Source organism: Strongylocentrotus purpuratus, unplaced genomic scaffold, assembly GCF_000002235.5.
Source record: "Strongylocentrotus purpuratus isolate Spur 01 unplaced genomic scaffold, Spur_5.0 spur5_contig_839, whole genome shotgun sequence".
Classification (NCBI taxonomy): Eukaryota; Metazoa; Echinodermata; class Echinoidea; order Camarodonta; family Strongylocentrotidae; genus Strongylocentrotus; species Strongylocentrotus purpuratus.
In genome coordinates, this window is record NW_022145545.1 from 1539897 (window position 1) to 1563954 (window position 24058).

The 24058-nt window shown below is 36.2% G+C and overlaps 1 protein-coding gene across 2 annotated transcripts in view; it reads right to left on the reverse strand.

Annotated features, from left to right (window-relative positions):
* Nucleotides 1-265: 265 nt before the first annotated feature.
* Nucleotides 266-24058, reverse strand: part of LOC582454 (adenylate cyclase type 3) — a 59761-nt gene continuing 35968 nt past the window's right edge. For both annotated transcript variants that reach the window (XM_030988043.1, XM_030988049.1), the window contains exons 5-20: nucleotides 17793-17904; nucleotides 16986-17113; nucleotides 16014-16172; nucleotides 13790-13934; nucleotides 9330-9443; nucleotides 8822-8952; nucleotides 8085-8246; nucleotides 7045-7249; nucleotides 5770-5874; nucleotides 5063-5214; nucleotides 4273-4357; nucleotides 4001-4159; nucleotides 3095-3241; nucleotides 2383-2605; nucleotides 1446-1570; nucleotides 266-1174 (exon numbers count right to left, since the gene is read on the reverse strand). In XM_030988043.1, the coding sequence (XP_030843903.1) occupies nucleotides 1001-1174; nucleotides 1446-1570; nucleotides 2383-2605; nucleotides 3095-3241; nucleotides 4001-4159; nucleotides 4273-4357; nucleotides 5063-5214; nucleotides 5770-5874; nucleotides 7045-7249; nucleotides 8085-8246; nucleotides 8822-8952; nucleotides 9330-9443; nucleotides 13790-13934; nucleotides 16014-16172; nucleotides 16986-17113; nucleotides 17793-17904 (2326 nt within the window). In that variant the 3' untranslated portion in view covers nucleotides 266-1000. The remainder of the gene's footprint in view (nucleotides 1175-1445; nucleotides 1571-2382; nucleotides 2606-3094; nucleotides 3242-4000; nucleotides 4160-4272; nucleotides 4358-5062; nucleotides 5215-5769; nucleotides 5875-7044; nucleotides 7250-8084; nucleotides 8247-8821; nucleotides 8953-9329; nucleotides 9444-13789; nucleotides 13935-16013; nucleotides 16173-16985; nucleotides 17114-17792; nucleotides 17905-24058) is intronic.

Sequence of the window (24058 nt, forward strand, 5' to 3'; positions counted from 1 at the left end):
TAACATGGGTATATGTTTACTTTTTCAGGGGGAGGGGCAGCCAAACCAAATCTGTGGCAATGAAAGGATTAATAATGCTCACATCTGTAAATGGAATGATGAAATACATACAGATTGCCCCCTCCCCCCTTCCCCCTGATTACTATAATGCCCTTACATGATTTGTTCTCTGATAAAATGTCAATTATAAAGAAACAAAGACAGAATACAAGTACTGAAGCACTACACAATGGTCGGAAAAACAGTGAATGTTGGCAAAAATGTGCAGGTGCATATAATGACTGACTGCCATGAAACTACTGAAAGACATAACGTAGCCATACTCATTTATTGGGGAAGAGAATAACAAGAAAATATATAACCTCTTCGGCAGCACATTTTTCTATAGTATCTGTTTTGTATTTGTGTATTTTTTACAAGTTCTAACGCACACCTAATCCAACTGGAATAGTTCAACAAATTGGGAAGAATGAAACAGATTGAACAATAGTAATATGTAATAATATATATCAATTCAATAAACTTAAAGTTCAAAATAACAACATACAAATAGAAGCGATATTGATAAATCTTAAGAAATGCTATAGGCACACACAAAAAGTTTACATTTTCATGTACAATTATTGTCAATTGTCAGAAAAACACAGATTCACAACTCAATATCATGAAACAAAAATGATCATATCAAATTTATTTTCAATATCACTCCTCTAAGGGTCTTTTATACATAGTATGACATACACGGAATGTTTTTGATATACTTGAGCATCTATATGTAGTAAATAAATAGTTTCCAAGAAAAGCTGTACCACAATTTATTGTTGAATCCTCAGCTAACGCTCACAGGCATTGCAAAAAAGGTGACACAGCCAACTATATCTTTCATTACAGTTCCTCTCATCTCAGCAGCACTTGCTTGCATTTGCAACACTCCTCTTAGTACAATTGAATCGTCCAAGCCTCATTTTATTCTTCCCTTCCGTGACACTAGAAGGGAGAATTAAGAGGCAACCACCATATTTGGAATGGAATTGTCCATATCATTCCTGACTGTTTCGTCTTTCCCTATCAAGTAATACGTCATCAGTTCACCTTTACCTTTGACCTTTACGAGTCCACGCTTTTCAAATTTGAAGCCGTATCTCTTCAGAATGTTCATACATGCTTCCACAACCTGGTGAGATATTGAGAGAAATGGAAAACCAGAAATTATTTGCACAGCCAAGTTTTTTTAAATTCCTTCACACACAAGAAACATCTTTGAAAACATTCATTTACCAAAATCTGTTTCATATTATCTTACACAGATATCACCATGATCACAATTTCTAAATGAAAAAAAAAGACTTTGTAGTAATACAAAATGTTGAATATAGTATGATTGTAAATGCTGAGGTTTAAGCCTGGTTTTCATGGCATTATTTCACTGTTTAAAATAAAGTTACCTGAATTTTTCCTGGTTGTCCCGTACTCTCCATCCTACTCGATACATTGACAGTATTTCCCCAGATATCATAGTGAGGTTTGGTTGCCCCGATCACTCCAGCTAGGATAGGCCCGTGGTTGATACCTAGATCAGAGGAAGACAGACAGACACATCATTGATATACATTTGCCACACTCAACCCAGGTGATGTAAATGGGTGCCTGGCAGGAATTGATTCTTTGAAATGCTAGAGCGCTGTAATGGCAGCACAGATAAAGCCGGTGCAGTAACCTCCAAGTTTGGAAGCGCTTAGTGATTGTAATAAGCGCTATATAAAAACTGAGTATTATCATTATTATTATCCTTACCAATTTCAAAGTAGTTTCTACTCGGGGACCTAGAGAAGATATGTGGGGTGTGACAGAAACTTTTAGAATATCTAAAGCAATTTTTGTTGTGTGTGTGAAACAATTACGATACCTCAAAGTGCGTGTGAAAGAACATACAATTTGGGAAATGCTAAGACCTCTTATTTTGGTATTGCCTATACAATCAATCGAGTACACCTTATCAATTCCCTGGTATTGTTAACCCTAGTTAAGTGATTTGTTCAAACGGGGGAAAAAACGTGGGTAAAATTGCATTTTTCTAAATAGTAAAGGTTTAATCTGTATGCAAGACAAGCCAACAGATGGATAGAACTTCACTTTTATCTACTCAAAATATCCTCACATTGACAGGATATTTGTATGTCTGCTATATAAATATCTTATAATATTTACCCGACTCTAGAAAAATAGCAACATTTTCGCCCCTTCCCTTTTCAACACAGAGTTAAGGAGATGAAAATAACTGTTATAAGAACAATAAAAAAGTAGCAGTGTATTTTGTTCATGAAAATACATGACTGCAAAATATATTCTATTCTTTAATTCATATAATGAACAACTGCTAACCTATTTTGAGCATGAAGTTATTAAAGCTCTGTGCGTTGATGGTATCCAGTGTATTGCGCATTGAGAAGGCTAGATCGACCAGGTCAGCTAGATGCTGCCATCTCTCCATGTCATCACGGTAGTGAATCTCTTCCGGGTTAGGAAACACTCCAGATGCTGCCATGTAAGTACTGTTGATGGTCTTGATCTTGAGAATGGACTTGAACCGTGGCTCATTGAGAAGCTGAGGGGGAAAAAGAAAGGGAAAAAACGTCAGGAGGTTTTTTATTTGTAATTATGAATGCTTCAAAAAGCTCAGATCACAGGACTTTCCTTATAAGCCTACTACTTTCATATCTTTAGTAAAGAGCCTACAAATTCAACTAACAAAACATGTGGCTAACATTTATATCATTTCAGTATCGTTTGGGTTACCATGTGGCTAGAATGTCAACAGAAATGTTGAATTTCAAAATACGTTTTATCGTAAAAAAACAAGAAACGAAAGTAGAAACACAAACACGTTTGAATCAAAAGATCAATACCCCTCTGATTAATACTCTTTAATAGATAAACAAGGCATTTGATAATAACACTAAGAAAAAAATCTATAATTATAGAAAACAAGTTATAATAGAGAAATATATAATTAAAAGATTATATATAAATAGATCAAAACCACATCAAACTAATTTCATGAATTCCAACAGGCAATGAGATCAAAGGTTCTTACATCATCGAAATCACTGATGATTTCGTTGAGGAATCGAAGGCATTCAGTGCCCTGGTTGTTGATTGCATCCTCGGAGTAGAAGTCAGAAAAGTTTGGCATAGATGCGAACATAACACCAGACTCTGTGTAGCTCTGAGCATACAGTTCCTGGGAATAATAAAGAACACAAAATGAAAGTACTAATTTTAGTACAGTGTAGCATGGTTGTTTGGTTTCATCTTTGTATATGTTTCGATGCACCTAAGAATGTTCTGACAACCATAATGTTCTGATGCCCCTATTTGCCGATAACTCAATGTTCGATTATTCCGACGCCCCTATGGTAAAAGCCCAGTGTCCGCCAATCCCACTTTCCAACAATAATGACGTTCCGACACCTGTATGTTCCGCCTGACAAGTATGTGTTTCAATTCTCCTATTAAGGTTTAAGGCACCATACATTGAAATACCATTGGATATCCCACCGGTGCCACCAGACCAATTGAAACCAAACAAACACAAACCAGCGAAGTAACATAGATCACAATGAGTCCCTTCAGTCAGTCACTGAGTCATGGTTTGCAACCACTGCCACCAATTGCATACCAGTGGAATCAAATCAATAGCAGGTGCCCTGAGCCGATATACATGACTCCCTTATAGATTTATATAGTAAATAATAAAATCAGTTCTGATTTAACTAATTTACCACAATAAATCATATGTATCTACCTATTATTATATATTCCTCCAGACAAAGCAGTCATCGGAAAAATACCCCTAGGCCAAATTCGGTAATGTTGCTCAGCACTTTTTGAAAAAAAGTAAACGGCCTTCACAAGACGGAGCATGATTACAATATCACTGAAACTTCGATAAACTACCATTACATCTTAAGTTCCTTAACTTTGCAGCTAGACTCCTTACCTCCTCACTCTTCTTACTGCCTAAGAAATGTTTAGCCACATGCTCAGGCATGATGTTCAGGACCAAGTTCTCGTTCTTGACTCGCATTCTCCCCACCTCTTCCTTCTGTTCTTTCGCTTCTGTCTTCCAGTAAAACAGCAGCCGTGACGTTACCTCAAGCTGGCGAAATAGAGAGTAAAGATAGATTAATACAGAAACTTTCAATGAGACGTTTCACATTTTCAACCCTTAATTAACAATTTTAGACCAATTTCAATTCTTTGAGTACTTACGTGAGAATTAAAATAGATGAGAGCAGCTGCGACAACAACAAGCTGGACGGTGTTAGCTATCCGACTAGCTACTTCATTGTGATCTCTGTGAAGAAATTAAACACCAAGAATTTCATTTAAATAACCTGCTAAAATGGCAACAATAGTTTCAGATTATAAACCAATCAAGGCATCATATGGTTAACTGCCATAGTGATTAGGTGTTTCATCGATCAAAAAATATGGATTATCTAATAGAAAATCATTCATGAACATTGCCCTCATCAGTACCGTCACTATGACTATCATATTTATCATCGTTATCACACTATTATCACCATATCATCATCAGCATTCATTAACATTATTTTCTTTTTTATCATTAACAGCATCGTCAATATCACTACCATCATCAATATCACCATCGCCATAATCATCCTAATTTTGATCATCAACATCATCATTGTCATCACATCATTGTCATTGCATCATCATTATCATCATCATCGTAATCATCATCTTCATCATCACCATCAGTATTACCATGATCATAAGCATCATTATCAACAATTCACAACCATCACCATTACCATGCCATCATTATCATACAATCATCATCTTATCATCAACATATTCCTCCTCCTTATCATCTATATCATAATCATCATCCACATCACCATCATCTTCATTACCATGCCTCATCATTGTCACTTTTCAAACACACATCATCCCCATCGTCATCCTTCACACAACACCTTCATCAAGATCATCTTTGCCATTAATAGTGTGTGTGTGCTAAACATTGTCTTACGTGGATGGCATGCTATCCTCAAGGAAGTCATCAGGGCGGTTGTAGAGGATGGGTTTGATGACATTCATGAGGATGCAATAGAATGCAGTAATGATGATGGTGAGGAGAAACTTAACAATGTGAGTGATCTGGAACATGGTGGTTATTACAGCCTGCAAAGAGAGGTAGAGAAAAAAAATGAAAGCTATTGAATTACAGCTGAACATTTGAAAAGGATACCGTTGTCCATCTTTATACCAACTTTACAATGTGATGAATTCAAAATGTTAGACGTCAAATGATGCAGTTATGCATACCATCATCAATAGATCAATTATATAATTGATAGCCACTTTCTCAGTAAAAAAATAAAACCCTCAGTGATTATTAACTCCTTGCATGCCGTAGGTCAATATCATGAAGCATCTTTTCCCCCTCAAATAACATTTGAGCTATTTTTTTCTTCAAATTTTGAAATAATTATTTTTCAAATTTGAACAAAAGAACAGCATTTGAGTTATTTAATTCATAATATTCTTTATAAAAAGACTCTGTCAGTCAATCCTTCTACAATATTTTTCCAAAAGAAATATATATTCTAATGAGCCACAAAATGTATATTTACTCACGATAAACTAAGAATCGGCTAAAATTTTAGTACGTTTGATATGAACAAATACGTTATAAGAAAGGCTTTTGCGAGAGTCTATTGTTTTAGTATTACTTGCCATGACAAGTAGTAGCATATAATTGAAGTAGTGTGGATTCAAACAACGAAGATCTCTTGGACTGAGATTGGTGACATTATCAGATGACTCATCAACGCATGTCAACTGCAGAAAGAAAAAAAACAAAAACAAAAACATGGAGAGTATGATTCCATGTAATGTATCACTTACAACATATGACCTCTTCCATTTCTTTCATTCAATAATGAAGAATCTCTTGGCATAGTAATAAAATAATATTATCGATACCACAAAGAACCAACATTCAACGGTCGAATCAAGAGATTTTCATTTCAGAATTAAATTAATAGAAAAAAGTTGTTTGTTGTATGACAAACATCTTTGTTTGTTAAGACAATATTTAGCACAAGCAGGCAGGATGTTTCAGGCGAAGATGACGATGGACCCATTCCACAGAAGTGAGATCTTGTCAACAAAAGAACGGAAGACAATCAGAAATTATTGGGAAAACTCGTTGCACATTAACTGCACAAGATTAAAAGACAAAGATTGCATTAAAATACATAAAATACAAGTATAAATTATTTGATAAGCAGAGAGAAAACAAATCAAGGCTGAAGAATGTAATAATTTAGGTAATGGGTAGAGATTTTTTTTAATGAAGAATCAAATTACAGGTCATTCTAAACGAGGGTGAGATAATAGGCCAATGAGAAAAGTAGAAGAGTCTGTTTAGTATCATGGGGTGAGTGTAAAAAATGACCCAGAATATAATGCATAGTATTCATGATGGATTTAAAATGGGAAATTAATAGCATTGAGAGATTGGTAACGTAGGCTGATAGAAAACAAGAAGAGGAGTATGTTTATGATGTATGTTGAAGATAGTAAGATGATATCTCATTCATGTGAAGAAATATGGAAGTATAATATATGAGGCCACCCAAAGGAAACAGAAAAAGTGGCCACTGTAGACAGATGGCCTTTATAGAGAGGTGGCCACTAAGACAGGTTTAACTGTACTTTACTGGTATCATTAATAAGTCAATACCGAATTGCAGGTGATGGAATTTCAGTAATCTCAAAGACCAGTAATAGAGGAGCCATAGCATATAACACTGAGTTCCTATAGGAAATATATTTATTCAGATGGTCATATCTCAGCCAAAACTTTTGGACATTTGGACATTATTTTTTATGCTCTTTCCGAAAATGAAAAAAAAATTGAGAAATTCTAAAAATAGATTTTTGATGACATCACAGCTTTGGTAATCTATTCTTTTAAACTGAGACATGTGAGGGCGATCTACTTACCACGTCTGCAATATCCGTTACAGACACCAAGGCAATGATGAAGGTTGCGCACATGATCCTTGCCCATGGCGTGCGCTCAACAAACGTTGCCAATTTGATGAGAATGGATGGATAGCTTTTCTTGAAGCTCGGTGCAAGAGAGACATAGGTTATGATGGAGAGAACGACGAAACACACACAGAAAGTTGCGATGCTTATTGCAGTTCTGGAAAAATCGGGGAGAAATGGATTTGAAAAAAAAAACTGAATAAATTTCCTCGTTAAGTATACCTTTTCACAATCATTAGTTCCCTTAAACATCACCAATGCAGGAGGAAATCTATGTTCTTGAAGAGACTTCAAAGAATGCTTAACCCTTACGAATATAGACTTACATGACACGAATAAGAAAACCTATCCAAAAAGAATATCAAGTTTAGAATTTTGTTTTAAATCCACTTGCAAGAAACTAGCTTTCAATATTGGTACATTGGTATGACTTTATGGAGGGGAGGGTAATAGACGAACAGGGGAATAATTCTTTTCTTGAGGCATCATGCAAATATAACACGCCTATATTTTGTTACAACGATAAGGGCAAAAACTTGATTTAATTTGCCATAATTATGGTAGGGCTAAACAAATCATTTGGAATCGGGTCTTCATTTATTTCACTCCAGGTTTACAAAATAAAATGCTCCTTTAGTCAAGTTCTAATCAATTCATGCAAAACAATATGAATCAGAAAGAAAATGCTAATGACCAAAGAAGAGAGGAAATGATTAATAACGTCCTTTGGCAAGGTATTGATCTACATTTGCCACTCCATACCCAGGTGAGAAATGGGGACCTGGTAGGATGATGAATGCCTTTGCGTTAGTAACTGCCATATGCCCTCACAGTGACCATAGGATTGGAATACTCCCCAGGCCCCAGGAATTAAAGATGGTGCACACTGTGCGTGAGTGAATACGATGACAGGGGCAATAATATCTGTAAAGCACTTATTTCGTATTTAGCTTGTTATAAATCCAGAATAATATTATTATTCAAAGACTTACCTTGGTAACATTAGAAGTTGTACTAAGAATACAAAGAATACAACGACGAGGGCACTAGATATACCGGCAGCGCTCATCCGATCTTTTCCTTGTTGGAAACGAGATTCCATTGCTTTATCCTTGAAACGCAGTAACAAGAAGTACATCTTCTCACCGAGTTTCCTGGAGAAAAAAAAATCATTAACCTCAATTAAAATCATCTGGATGGGGCTATTACATGACAACATAAGGTGTTTGAAACTTATGTGTTTATGACCTTTCTGATCAAGCAAATTGCATCTCTTACATCTATGTTCTTATTATGACGGGAAAGAGCCGAATCAGGTTTCGTCATAATGTTTGAATCGTTAGCATCTGCTATTACCTGAATCATAGGACATGATGAAACACACTCTGTTAATGAGTTTCAAAGCCAAATACACCGTAACTTTAATACATGTGTCATTAACTGAGGAATCCCATTACAGTCACGTGTTCATTCTGGGTTGGGTGGGGAAAACAAATCTAAAAACATTTACATTTACTTGAAAGTTGAAAAACAAGAAAATAGACCTAGACTATCACTACTCATTGGAGAAAAAAAACTTTTGATTATGTTGGTAAGAAATGTTTGATATCTCTATTTCAAGATTGTTCAAAGATGCTTGAAAACGTCCATATCCTGATTATTTAAAAACAAAGAAATCTTAGAGAGGAAAAAGGGGAGGCCGGTTTTAAATGCTACTGATCATACTTACGTATTGCTTTCCCTCTCTGCAATTGCTTCATCAAGTTTCTGGTTTTCATCCTTTTGTTCCTCCCGCTCCTCTACTTCCGGTTCAAAAGAAACTGTTTTGTTCTTATCCTTGAACTGGTTTTCCTTTTCCATCTTGACAAAGGGGAAAACATAAAGTAAGTTTATTTTCTACAAACGTGAAGGAGATATATTTATTCTCATAGTCATCTATCGTTATTGGCACTCTTGACATTATTACAGGAAGAAAAGTTAAGATTTTCTGACAATATTCGTCTCATAACAGTTTGGGCGCTACATGGCGGAATATCAAAGCAATACAGACAGTAAGAAAAGATGATAAGACCTTGACTTATATGACTCAATATGACTAAATCGACGGTGCATTGCCAAAACAGTATAATAAAAAGAAAAACTATTGATTGAAGATAAATGTTTCCTTTCAAAGCAAGAAATCAACAATTTATTAATGTACATTTTCGAAAAATATATAGGTTTCTTGAACTTTATACCTCGTCTTTCTTGATCTTATCAAAGTTTTCAGGCACACTTTCCATTGCAGGACCATCTGTGTCTTCCACTGAATCCAGGTGACCATTCAGATCTAGTCCTCCCGTACTCAAAGGCTGGTTATAAAAAACATGGAGGATAATATAGTTCAATTCAAGGTATCTTTACAGTAATCTATTCACATTTGATAAATGTAAAGTGAGGATAGTTTCCTCATAAGTGAGATCATTGTGATTGCATGAGCAGATCACGAAAGATTTAGAGGCTTTCAATTATCATGACCACTGATAATAAAAATAATGTTTTAAAGTCCACTCCAAATTCTATTAAGTTAAACCGAAAATTGAATTTCTTTTTGCCCAATTGATCTTTTGGTATGTCATCGAAGCGAGTAACTTGCAGAGAACAATGAGATAATAGACATGGTCAAAGTTGAGATAACAAAGGCCCTCTCGTCCGATGAATTTATATCGACAATAGTTAACAAGGTCTACAATAAATTTAAAGAGAAGATGACGCAAGAAGTGTACAGTGCGGTGAAACTTGATCTCGAGGGTCAAGAAAAGGAGATACAATCACTGGAAAAGAAAATCAACCACCTAAACAGTATGGTCAGAAAACTTGAAATAGTGTATGAGGAAGCTGAACAATACAGCCGTCGCAACTGTTTACGGATATATGGAATACCGAAAGTGCAAACGAGAACACCGACAACATCGTCATGGATGTCATCAACAACAAGCTGAAACTCGGTATGCCTCCACACATCATCGACAGAAGTCATAGGATTCAGCCCAGGCCTCTAGTTGATAGTTCTTCAGACTCGCAGAGATCAACCCCCAAGTCAATCATTGTCAAGTTTGTGAGATATAACGATCGCCAACACGTATACAATGCCCGGAAGTACTTGATGAAAACTGCTCAGAAGATATTCATACGAGAGAGCTTGACTCCATCGAAAAGGCAGCAACTTGTCAATGAACTGGTAAGACGTGACTCGGTAAAGAGAGTCTGGACTCAGGATGGAAAAATCCGTGTGTTGACTGTCGACAATGCTAAACGCACGGTGAGGAGCATCCAAGATCTTGAAAGTGCAAGGTCATAGTTTCGTTTCTTGTATGACTATCGTACTTAAATGTCTGCCGGAAATTCAGTATACTTAACACCTTTACGTGCAGCCACCCGGAATCTGAAATATCCATGTTTGTCTTGTTCTAAAGAAGTTAAAACCAATCAAAATGCTGCTCTATTATGCGTATCTTGCAAACGATGGGCCCACTTGGTATGTTCAAGGGCGACTCGTGAAATTTTTACCTCTGATACTAACTGGACATGTGTCCATTGTCGATTCGATGAACTGCCAACAAATGCATGTATTGATATTGGTATTGATTTCGAGTTTGGTTTACCACATCAAAGTGAACCTGCTATGTATAATTATAACAGTTTCGACGATATTTTCACGAAAGTTAATTCGTTTTCTTTATCATTATTGCCCATCTTATGTTCATTGTTGAAAAATATTGACGAAGTGCGCAATATGTTGTGCAAGCAAAACATCAAAATCTTGTGTCTATGTGAAACAAGGTTAGACTCTTCTTCTGTGTCTGATAGTGAGATTGATGTTGAAGGATTTAGAGCTATTAGAACAGATAGAAACCGAAATGGAGGTGGAATTTTGATAGACATGAAAGAAAATATTTTGTTCAACATAAAACATGAATTGACTCTTGACGGTTTGGAATTAATGTGTGTTGAGATATGTATCCATAAACAGAAACCCTTTCGTATTGTGTATTGGTACACACCACCAAACTCACAGGTCCGAATTCACAAAGCAAGGTTTGAGCTCAAACCTCCTTTTGTTCTTTACAAACCAGGTTTGTAAAAAAACGCGTAAAACGCGTCATATGACGTACGAAAACCAAGGTTTGTCGACAAACCTCCTTTGTGAATTCGGGCCACAGAGTGCAGTGTTTGACTTGCTTGATAGTGTACTTCAGCCTATAGAATCATTGTCTAAAGATTTCATTCTCTTGGGAGATCTAAATTGCGATATTGTTAAACAGCCTCCCTCCTACCAAACAAAGCGATTGTTCAGCTTGGTAGAGGAATACGATTTAAAACAACTTGTTGAAAAACCGACGAGAGAAAAACAAACATCTGCCACTCTGATAGATGTTTTATACTCCTCAAATCATAAAAAGATCACTTTTTGTGATGTCGTTCCATTAGGCATGAGTGATCACTACATGATAATCTGCTCCTTGGGAAAGCAAAAATCTCCCACTGTTTGTCATAAGTTTGTTTATTCAAGAAATCGGAAGAAAATGAATTTAAGTGATTTTTCGAATGATTTGAGCAGTGAATGTTGGCAAAACGTCCTTTTAGAAACTGATGCTAATAGTGCCTATGAAATATGGTGTAGACAATTTTGTTCCGTACTGGATAAACATGCACCTCTTAGAAAAAAAAGAGTGCGACAAAAAGAAACGCCATGGATAAATAACGACATATTAAATAAAATAGGAGAAAGAAATAAAACGAAAACCCGTGCTAAATTTTCAAAATGAGACGAAGACTGGAAATCGTATCGAAAACTGAGAAATGGTGTGACCGAAATGATAAGAAAGGCAAAAAGGTCATATATCTCTGAAAGTATTTTAAATAACAAGGGAAATTGTGCTGCAATGTGGAAATCTTTACGATGTATGCTGCCAAATAAAAAGAATATGAAAGTGATTCAAAAGTTGTCCGTAAATGGTGAAGATATTTTTGGATTTAAGGAAATTGCTACACGCTTAAATAATAACTTTGTTGACATGGCAGCAAATCGTGGTCAAAAGTTTACCTTTGGTGATGATTTAGAGCAATATCTGACCACAGTACCAACCACGTTCAGTTTTAAACCGATTTCCTGTCAAGATGTTAAGAAACATATAAATAAAATTGCAAGAAACAAGGCCACTGGCCCGGACCAAATTCCAGCCGGTGTAATTAAATATGCTATAGACTACATTATTGTGCCATTGACGCATATTGTCAATATTTCTCTGTGTACTGGTAAAATCCCTGTTGCGTGGAAAAAGGCCCGTGTAACGCCGATTGAGTGGTGACGTAACAAATCCGTCGAACTACAGACCGATCTCGGTCCTCCCGGTATTGTCTAAAGCATTAGAAAAGATTATTTATTTATTTATTTATTTTGCATCAAAAGAGTCAGCAGAGTTAGAAACAACTATAAACAGAGATTTAAAGTTGATTTCTACATGGTTTTCAAATAATGAATTGCTGATCAATCTCGATAAATGTCAATTCATGCCACTAGGCTCTAAAGAAAAACTCCGGTTATTTGAAAATGTAAAAATCAAAATTCAAAATTCTCAATTACAGAGAGTAACATAATTATTGTAAATACAGTTTTACATAATAGAGCGTTAAGGTCCGTTTTAGAGGTAAATAATCGTTTCAATAGAGCCACTTTGTATAACACGCTAAATGTAGATCAACTCGACGAAAGATGGAATAAGCAGTCAATTTTACTTATATTCAAATTAGTTAATAACATAGCCCCACCCTCACTATGCTCACGGATCCATCTTAAATCACACAACTACCTGTTACCTAATATCGATTGCCAAATTCAACTGCCACGACCACATACAAATTACCTCAGAAAGAGCCCTCTCTATTCAGCCTCAAAACTTTTCAATAACCTACCGGCAAACATCCGATTACAAAATAGCCTGGGAACATTCGCACGTCTTATATCCCTCTCATAAATAATACACCCCCTCCATCGTTTCTGTTATCCAAGTAATTTTTAATTCATTTTGTTTGTTTTCATTCTTATTATGTTGTCATGATAATTTGTATGATTTATTTTGTATATAATTTTGTATTCGTTTACTTGTTGTGTTCAATTGTTGTTCACGGCCTTGCTGAAAAGCAGCTTCTAGCTGATAGCAGGCTTTTTAACCGTGATTAAATAAATAAAATACAAAAAAATACAATACAAATAAAAATGCGGCCGGGAGGCGGACGCTCTACTGACTGAGCCAACACACCGGTATATATGAGTAATAAGATATATATGAGTAATAAGATATATATGAGTAATAGTTCATTATTCATTTCATGAAATCACCAGTGGGATCACTAATCAAGCTAATGGTGAAAGTACAGTACAGGATGATAAAGTTCAATTCCAAAACTTCTCAATCTTAGGGCTGATCTTAAATGAATGTTAGATGTGAAATAATATTAAAAACAACTGAAAAAATTCTTCGAATATAAGGTATTGAGCTAAACAAAATGTTACCGGAACAGGTTATTGTCTTCTGATTGTGAAGAAAGAACTAATGTTTAAATTACCTAACATTGTATAGCAATCTCTATTTAAGAAGTGGGATCATGAGTTACGAGAGACGAAAGTCTAGCAATGACTTGAGTGAATCCTTACCTTATTTTGGTTTTTAACGATTTTGATCAGATATGTTTTGATTCCCGCTTGTTTGATGCTGTCACTCCTTGTGTCTCCTTCACCAGGCTCTACGTCAAACTCTCCATTCAGACAGTCGAACGTGGTCTGTGATATGTGAACACGACTGGTATAGAAAAGAGAAAATAAATACAGATTTGATGAGACGTTCACACTTTTAAATGATTTTGGACGAATCAATAATTATGTCTTTTAAATCATCGGTTGTTTCTAACATTCTATACTTCAATAAGCTAGGCGTCAAACTCCTCGTTCAGACAGTCGTACGTGTTATGTGATATGTGAACACGACTGGTATAGAAAAGAGAACATGGGTACAGATTTGATGAAACATTCACACTTTTAAATGATTTTGAACAAATCAAGAATGATGTCTTTAAAATCACCAGTTGTTTCTGACATTCTATACTTAAACAAGCTAGGCGTCAAACTCTTCGTTCAGGCAGTCGTATGTGAACACGACTGGCATAGAAGTGTGAAAATAATTATAGATTTGAGGTAGCATTCACATTCTCAGTTGAATCTGAACAAACCAGAATTTTGAATTGTAAAACAGCTGCTCTCCTTCAACAATCTATATCTTAGTTGTTTGGAAATCATGGAAATTGTTAACATGACCTAGGGCAAATACCATAAACTGTAATATTGAACAAGTATAGGAATAACTGAAGAATCGCATGCTAAATATATCTCCTCGTTTTTCCTCCTATCGAACTGGGACCATAGAAAAAATATATAAATATTTGAGTATTGCATGAATAACTAAAAATGCTATAGATCCTTTTAGGCTACAACTTATTTTAATTGCATGTGGCAGCTAGGAGGCACAACAAAGTTGAAACATTGTCATTTTATACCGTTATTATAATTGGATACCAATTGTAAATCAAAGTCACAATTTAGCCAGGAGGTTTACGTCTCATTTTGCCCGAATATCACATTTCCAGTTTCTGAAGGGAGCTAGCACTCATGAAGAAAATTTTAATTTTAATGACCTACGTGCTACTATCAAGGCTCGTTCAGACTAAAATGTGAAACCTATTATAATTATTTATGTCATTTTCATTTTAAAAAAACCTTTTACTGCAGCGTATCAAGAGGCTTTGAAGGTGCACTTAAAATACATATGTTCCATATTTTTACATCGCCTACCGGTTGTTTTGCTGCCGGTTGTCGATTGCCGATTGTCAGGTGAGGCACGGATGAGTGCGATTCAAAGGTGAAATGGTCTTTACATTTCTCTTTAAGGCATGAAAACTCTTTTATATTTATAAAAGTTTGTAAAGTTTATTACTATCATTACACAAGTTTTTAGAGTTTTACGAAAAAAATGAATCGACTACATCACGTACATCACGTACTTAGTCAATAAGCATATCCATCATGATATTTTTACGAGAATTTGAAATAAAATGAATGAATGAAAGAATGAGCAATATCACCATGCAACTTGTGTTCACTAATGTAGGTTCCTTTTAGTTGTCTACTGGCAAACCTCGAGAAAAAACTATGAGCCATAACTCATTGAAAGGCATGATGAATAGGAAACAAAAGTTATTGATTATGGGTTATGCTCATATTAACTATTCAATACGTCAACGATGAAAATAAGCTTCTAAATCGTTAAAAAATAGCAAGCTTATATATATAAAGATCATAAATTAACTATTTTGTTGAGGTTTGTCATTAAAATTTGTACTTTAGATTATCAAGGCGTTTTATTAGCTGCACATCCGGCGAATTTGGCAAATCTTTAACTGAAGACATTTGAATAATAAGAGACTTGTCATCATAGGAGAGAGGGGGAAGTACAAACCTTTGCACCCCTTCCTGTTGATTCTTGAACCCTATCTGCGTTTTAAACATTCTTGTATTTTAATTCATTTTTTAATCTTTTATCTTAATTTTAATTTTTGGCGATTTTTAATTTTTTTTTAAAATAATTTGTTTAAATAAAACTGTGATGCAGTTTGCCCTCCCGATTTGCAACTCCAGTTGTCACTACTATGTATTCCTAAGAAGAGATTATCATTACCATACACACTTTTTTTTCTGTGATATATACACACATCAACTAATATCTACATGCATACCCACCGAAGCGGACATACGCACACGCACACACACACGCGCACGCACACCCGCCAATATTCACACACACCCACACTCCCTTTCGATAACTCACCCAGGTACACCGCCGGATTCCATGTTGTTGGCCAACACAACGTCTGTACTCCACACATCAAACTGCCATCGTTTCTGTCCCATCACCCCGGCCAGCACGGCACCAGTGTGGATACCTACTCGCATGTCCACACCTGATTGGGTACTCTTCCGAACAGCGCTGTGGAAGTTGACGAAAATATATGCATACATATTCAATGGACTATACCTCCCTCAGTTAGGTTGAAATGATTTTTTTACTGTTATTTCTTAGTCCTCCTATATACAGACAGTCATTTTATGCATTTCATCCTCACAACATCATTTTAAAAAGGCACTATTCCCATGGGTACTTTTAAGCATGTCTAAACTTTTTGAACTATATCAAAGATTTTCATTCTTTGAGGTTGGGTCAGATTAACTTATACTTATAGGCATGATCTACAATAGTGTGACCCAAAGCCCCCCCCCCCCCCCCACCAACCCTTCCCGGTGTCGTGGTCGAGTGGATACGTCGCCGGACTGTCGATCACACTAATGTCCTTTGGCAAGACGTTGATCTACATTTGCCACACTCAACCCAGGTGATATAAATGGGTACCTGGCAGGAATTAATTCCTTGAAATGATAGAGCACCGTAATGGCAGCCGTGCTAAAGCCATGGTAATAACCTCCCTCTGCGCCTCAGAATAGTTTACTATCATATCGACGGTGCATTATAAATGCTGTAGTATTATTATTTTCCAAGAACGACATATCACCAAAGAAGAGCCTATATCTTGTACAACTGCACCCTGCCCAAACCACTCATACAATGCACGAAGTCCAAACTGGATTGAAATTCTAAACATTTGAGATATTATTATTAACGTTTTAATTCATCGTGGTATTCGCTTTGGCTCCTCTCCGAAAATGAAAGCTAGTTGTACTTCGGCAACCACCGATCTATTAATAAGACATGAAAGTTGCAGTGTAAATGATAGATGTTACTTACGCAATGGCGACCACCATGTCGAGACCCATTTGGACGCTGCAGACGGCGTGATCTATCCGCTGTTCAGGTACCCCACAGATACAATAGTAACAGTCACCCAGGATTTTGATACGCAGCTGGTTGTTCTTCTAAGAGGGGTTAAACGGAAATGGTAAAGAAAATAAACGGTTTATATATTTTCTTATTTTGTTAAAGGTTTTATTTTTTTATCACACATTTCATTGTATAGTCAGTGGCGGAGCAAGCATTCTCTATATAGCAGGGGGAGGGGACACATATCCGACTCTGATTAGCAAAATGTTATTAAATGTTTGTTAGCAGCTTGTTTAATATGACGTCCTCTGGCATGGAAAGCAAAAACAACATTGGGAGTGGGACTACCTAAAATTGCTGCCCATTAGACAAGATTTTAGGGGTTGCAAGTCTACTTAAGGACTGGTATGCATATTGGGGTTTGTCATGGGGCATTTGGCTTTAAGCCTGGAACCACCGCTATATCTAACCCTAACCCCATCCCTAAACCTATCCCCTAACCAAATTGCCTTCTTAACCTCAACCCTATGGTGGCCATTAAGAACATGATGGCATTGCAGATGAACATGATGGCATTGCAGATGAAAATGACATCATTATCTATATAATAAATAATAATAACAGTAATAATATCATTATTGATTTACCAATGTTATTGTGTGGCTGGTTATCTAGCTAACAATACCACTTTGGATCTAACGATGCAAGTTCATGCATGTATTGTATATAAATTTTCACTAAACATGATTCGAATGATGAGATCGTCTGACTCACCTCGGCTAGTTTATCAAAGTTGGCAAAAAGGGCATTGAGTGTCTTGACCAACTCCTGAGCGGTCATCTTGCCCGACATGGCCGTAAAACCAACAATGTCCGCAAAGAGAATACTAGAGAGAAAAAATGAGAGAAAACGAGATAATGATATAATATTAAATGGTGTCGTGGTATAGTGGGTCATTCACTTGGCTCTCAATCCAAGGTTTGAAGGTTCGAATCCTAGCCCTTACATCCTTTGGCAAGACGTTAATCCACTCTCCCTTCGGGTGTAAATGGGTACTGGCATTTGCTGGGGGTAATAATAATACTTTTGGAGGGCCCTCAGGAAGAGCAGTATTTTTTTTTTTTTTTTTTGTGAAATGAATTTTTTTGATAAATATATGCTTTCGAACAAATCGAACAATCATACACAATCAATTGGAATAACATCGTAGCATCTTAACATAGTTCAAATAAAACATGTTTCGTTTTCTTGAATAACAGTGTTTTCAAAAATGCATAGCTTTTTTAGTTTACGGTACTTTTCGATCTTGAATCGGTTGTGGATTAATCTTTTGAAAATACAAAGAATAGAGACTTCATGGAGCAAGGAAGAGCAGTATTAATATTGATGTGGATACCCTGGGTAAATCAAACCAAATTATTATTATCATCATTTTGTTAAAAAACCAAAAAGTTTCCAACTAGCTAACCTTCTGCCGACAAGCAAGAGAAGGTCTTAGAAGGCTGAAAGCCTACAAAAATCGAGAGTTATGTGTCCCAGGCTTTCTAAGAATTACTTGGAACCAAGGCTCTTAACCTCTTATAGGATCCAGATATGTTTGTGCAGGGAACCCTCTGTCTTGTTAGCCGTTGTTCTATTGGATCTTCCGCCTTGCTGACGTACATGCAGTTAGATGTTCCATCCGTATATCATTGTTCACATTACACTTCAATGTCAAATCAGCAATACAAACTGATAATAATTTCATATCTTTCTGAATTTTAGAGTTTTAACATCTGAAGGTCTATCAACTTACGCCAATATTTCATATATTAAGACGATGCTTTCAGATTTTAAATCGTATTTTGATTTTCTAAATTGACATTAAAAAAGATAATCTAATGCATTAAGTAAACCAGAAGAAATGACAAGATATTAATCTTGTTAAACAGCAAAATTAAACCTGACAACGTCATTAAACAAAATCCGCGGCACGCCTGACACACTTATAAGAAAGGTCAATACTTTCAAATACAAAAAGTCGTCAAAATCGACACTTCTACGCAGGAAACGGTTCTTGTGGAAGGAAAATTAACAAGAAAATCAATCATCAACGACGTATTTCAGCTGTGTAACACCTCCCGCCTCAACAGACAGGGAAACATCTAGCAATGAAGAAGAGGGAGAAAAAAATCAAATATAAGACCGAAGATTTTATTTGTACTGTTTCTAATAAAATTTAGTTTCTACGACTTTGCCTGATTTGACTTCCCCCCAACGCCGATAAAAATCTTGATTAATAATTGATTTGCTTTAATTTGGTTACGATGGCGACAGGAAGGAAGGAAGGGAGGTCATAGAAGGTAGAGCAGCTGGCGGTTGAGGGTCTCGGAAGGAAATGAGAATTCAATACAAATTAAGACTTAGCTACTGGAAATCAGTTAAGACTCAGTTAAGATGGACTGATTTATGAAAATGGTATGTTGAAAGGTCACGAGAAATAAAGAGTAACATGTATAACCAAGGAGGATATAACAAGTAACGTCTAATTGCTAATGCAACTAAAGAAAACATAACGGATGGATTAAATAATCATCTTCATCCAATATTTTTGTCTTACCGAAATATTTCTTAGGATAAATCGTACTCCTCATAATCCGAGTATGCTCAGCGATTTCCAAATACAAATAAATGCAAATACACATGAATGAAACGACTGTTAAGTGAACCAGTTTAAAATGTCGTTGTCGAAAAGACCGGATGAAAAACTATTATTTTTACAAAGAAGAAGAAAAAGATATTTGGACAAAGAAAGATATATCCGTAATGTTGTGCCGCTATGCATCAAATTTGGAGGAGATATAGAATACAGATCACGCCATTCAGATAATCGGAAGTAGTAAAGTTTAGTAAAGGGTAAAGAGGGATAGAAGATGAGAGCAAGAAAACAAATCAATACAGGGAGGAAGGCGCTAAATTAAACATATCAATTCATGTGTATTACTAATTAGGGATAGACAGCGAGAGATTAACGGCAGTTGAGAAAGGGATTGAGAGAGAATTTTTTTTAAGAAGGATATTTTGTGATTCAAATGATTTATTGGAAACTCCGTAAGAACACTGACATGAAGCTTAAAATGTAGAAGTTTCTATTGTGAAGGGTTTGTAGGCAAAATAAATAAAATCAAGTTGAAATATTTTTTTGATTGCGCTTGATATTTGAAACAGAGGCGTTAAAGTGTTAATTAGACTTGATATGTAGCATCGTGTTTGTCCCCGCAGTTTTTATTTTTCCTTTAATTATGTAGTTACTACTTCGGTTAACGAGTTCCAAAGGTCATTACTGCTCACCGCATGAGAAAGTGGAGAGGACTTAGTAAATGATCTTTGGGGTGCGACGATGAGAGATACTTGATAGATGAGTGGATGGTGTTTTTGCCTTGCATTTATAAGTGTTAAGTGGTAGCTTCTGAAGATGGTGTTTTGTGGAGAAAAGTAAACATGGACTTGCCCCTGAATACGTGGACATAGAACTTAATGTGGGGGCATGGAAGAGATGTGGCGCGCCGGTTGTTTTAAATCGTAGGTTAAGTCAGAAAGTAGATCGGCTCAATAAATTAATTTAAAAATTAATAAAATAAGCGGTGTAGATAGACTTTTCGCAGTACATCAGAATGATCAGAAGTGTATCGACAGAGAGTGAGAGAGAGAGAGAGAGAGAGAGTGAGAGAAAGAGAGAAGGGGAGAGAGAGAGGGGGAGAGGGAGGGAGGGAGGGCTCAGCTACGGAGAGCGAGGAGAGGAGTGAGTGTACTCCTGAAATAAGGCAAGATATTAAAGATAGAGAAGGGCGAGAAGAAGGGGATGAGAAAGACAGACACACACAAGACAAACAGACGCAAAGACAGAGAGTAAATTGGAGAGCTCGGAATGAAACCTTTTCATTAACTTTATTGAGAGGTATCCTAAATCACAAGCTCGCATGCACGCAGGCTTTATTAGCCCGCCCTACAAAAAATAAATGGAACAAATGTCGAGATACAGACGCCAAATCCCGACTCGGATCCATTGTTTATTTTCATCCCCTCCCTTCAAACGTAAGGCTCAATGTGCCATGACTTAACATGAATATATTTCCGGGCGCACATGCAATTTACCCTTCGCGATCCATTTTTAGATCATTCAGACATTCTAGACATACTTTGACCCATGCCATATCTCATATATTCATCAGTCTTTTAGGAAATGTAAGCCAATTTGGTATTCAACAAGTATACGATAAAATACCACCTTTTCTTGAATAGAGTATACCCTTATGAGAGGATGAAATACTTTTCTCAAAATAGAATAGTTTTGAATTGCCATAATTTTTATAATAAAAGACAAAGATTAAAAATTAACACGCCAGCTTTGGATAAGCCCCACTAGAAGCATCTTTAGGGGTGGAACACTTTCGGGACAAAATTTCTTACAACTTTTTAGTCATTATTTGTTAACAAGTCAAATAAAGTTTGTAAACGCACTTTCGATATTTAAGTGCTTTTGAAAATCATCCTATCCGGTTCAATATTGCAAAAGGAATTCTTAATTGTTAATTTTTTAACTACTACATAGCCTATTATAATTTATTAATACATTTGGAAACTATAGGAAGCAATAGTGAGTTACTTTTTAAGTGTTAACTAGCGACATCCCCACCCCCTATTTCTCCGAATATATGTATAGAGATTTCTTAGCAGGTAAGCGTTTGCACAAACACTTTTTTTTAAAGGTCGTTAACATTATTATAACTTTTTTAACTGACGCTAAACAAAATAATCGATCATTTTCAAAAGAATTCCGCTATGTTCAATATGAATATACACTCTTGGTCGTGTTGGTGGTTTGTATGTCAGCATCATCAAAGGCAAACATAAATTGCCCACGGCAGATGGCCTTTTATCCATAAACCCGATATACACAGGAGATACCTATCCCGACTAAGCTAACATTGAAAATCAATAAAAATTTAAAAACTCTCATCTTTCTACCCTTCTTCTAAAATCCCTTGAAATTTCATTCCCATTTCTAACTTGATCCAAGATTATTGCCTGCGAACGTTTGGGACGTGTCTGTGAATATCCCGCTTAATTCAACAAGAGACATTGCCATGGAAACCTATGATTGTCAGTCAGTGTTTATTGTATGTCACTCATCTTGTGGTGATATTCAAGGGAATGGACGAGAGGCAATAAATAAAGAGTGATGGGGGAGTTTAGATAATGAACATGAATGTCTGCAATGACCTATAGAGAAAGAGTCTGAAGCGCATTGGCGGAACTGGAGGATAAGGGGGCACGTGCCCACCCCCCCCCCAAGAAAAAAGAGTCTTACATCATATGGAAGGAAAGTGTGCCCTCTAAAAATGTGGCCCGAACCAAAGTTTTAGACCATAAAAAGACAATACAACACCTTTTAAAAAATGAGCTTAAGTTATTTGTTAGAGAATTTATTAATAAAAAGAGCACTACAAATTGTGATGACTTTCTCGTTTTTTTGTATGTTAACATATCTATTTCTGCCTGCTTGCTTGACAAAGATTTTTTCCGCACCTCCCCCCCCCCCCCTCCCCCCCCCCCCCTTATTCTTCAGCAAGAGCTGCTGGACTCGCCCTGGAAGAACGAGACGTTCATCCGCCGTGTCTACCTTTGGGCATATGCGACAGACTCCATTGGAACAAATTGGAAGAAAATTAAGCGAAAAGAATTTTGAGATCAAGTCTTTGGAAATGTGAAGAAGGTTGCAAGGCATCACTACTTGGATAGTGAAAAGACTTACTGCGGTATATTGGTCAGCTCTTGCTACTCTCATATCAGAGAGACTAGGTTCGATTCTTGTTTGGTTCTCTTGAACAAGGCATATACCTGCATCACCCCTATCATGTGTAACAGGATGTATCAAATGGGCACACGGCTATGCTGAGATAATTATAATAATAATAATAATAATAACATGGCCCTCGGGACATGCGAGAAGAGCAGGATTAATACTGATGAGAAAACGTTAGAAAATTATCATTATGATTAGTAGTAGTAGTAGTAGTAGTACTAGTAGTATTAATATTAATAGTAGAATTAGTCATAGTAGTATTTCGATTAGAAAATAAAATACTGATGGTAGTTATAGCGTATGTATTGCAACTGACTATTAGATCGTAGGTAACGACGATTTACAAGACACTACCGGTAAACTATTTTATCCAGACATTTACTCCTGTGTATTTGCTAACTGTCTCCGTGTGCGGATCGACCAAGCCTGCATAATGATATAACCTATGGGCTTACTCCTGGAAAACAGCGAAATGTGAGATTTAGACCTATATTAAGTTCCCGCTCTGGCGAAATAGAAGATGTCGCAATTCCTTCGGGATAATTGGAATTAGTCTTCTACAACGGCCACCTCAGCTTTACTTTCAATAAAATACAGATTCCGTTCATGGAGAATAAAATATTCCACGCAGTTCATCTCAAATGCCCTTCCAGTAATTCCCTATATGATCTGTTCAAAATGGACGTAATACCAGTATCATGTTAACTGAAGGTAGCCACGAAGTTTGGCTAAATGAAGACCTCATCAGCAAGACGGTTACTTATTTTTCTTCAAGTTTGGGGCATTATATCTTAAAATCTGTGCTTTAATTACGAGCACTATCGGAAAAACTTGCGTACATCCAAGCTGGTTCAGATTTTTAGAAATAATATACCTTCAACATATTTTCAATTTCTGCGTGTCACTGAGATGCAGACCAATACTAGGAAGAACATACCTTGAATTAGCATTTTAAACATCTGAGCGCAAAGCATTTTACACATGAAAGCCCTATACTGGTCTCGCTATTACACATGACTGCTGATTGCCAAATAACATCAGAATCCACAGCTTACGCACTGACTATAGCCAAAGAGCATCTAAATATTATGCCGCCCTCGTACAAAAGTACATTGAGGCTACGACTTCAATATAATTAAGTATGGAGTCTTTCATACGTTTTGTCTCTGCATTAGCACTTCAATATAATTAAGTA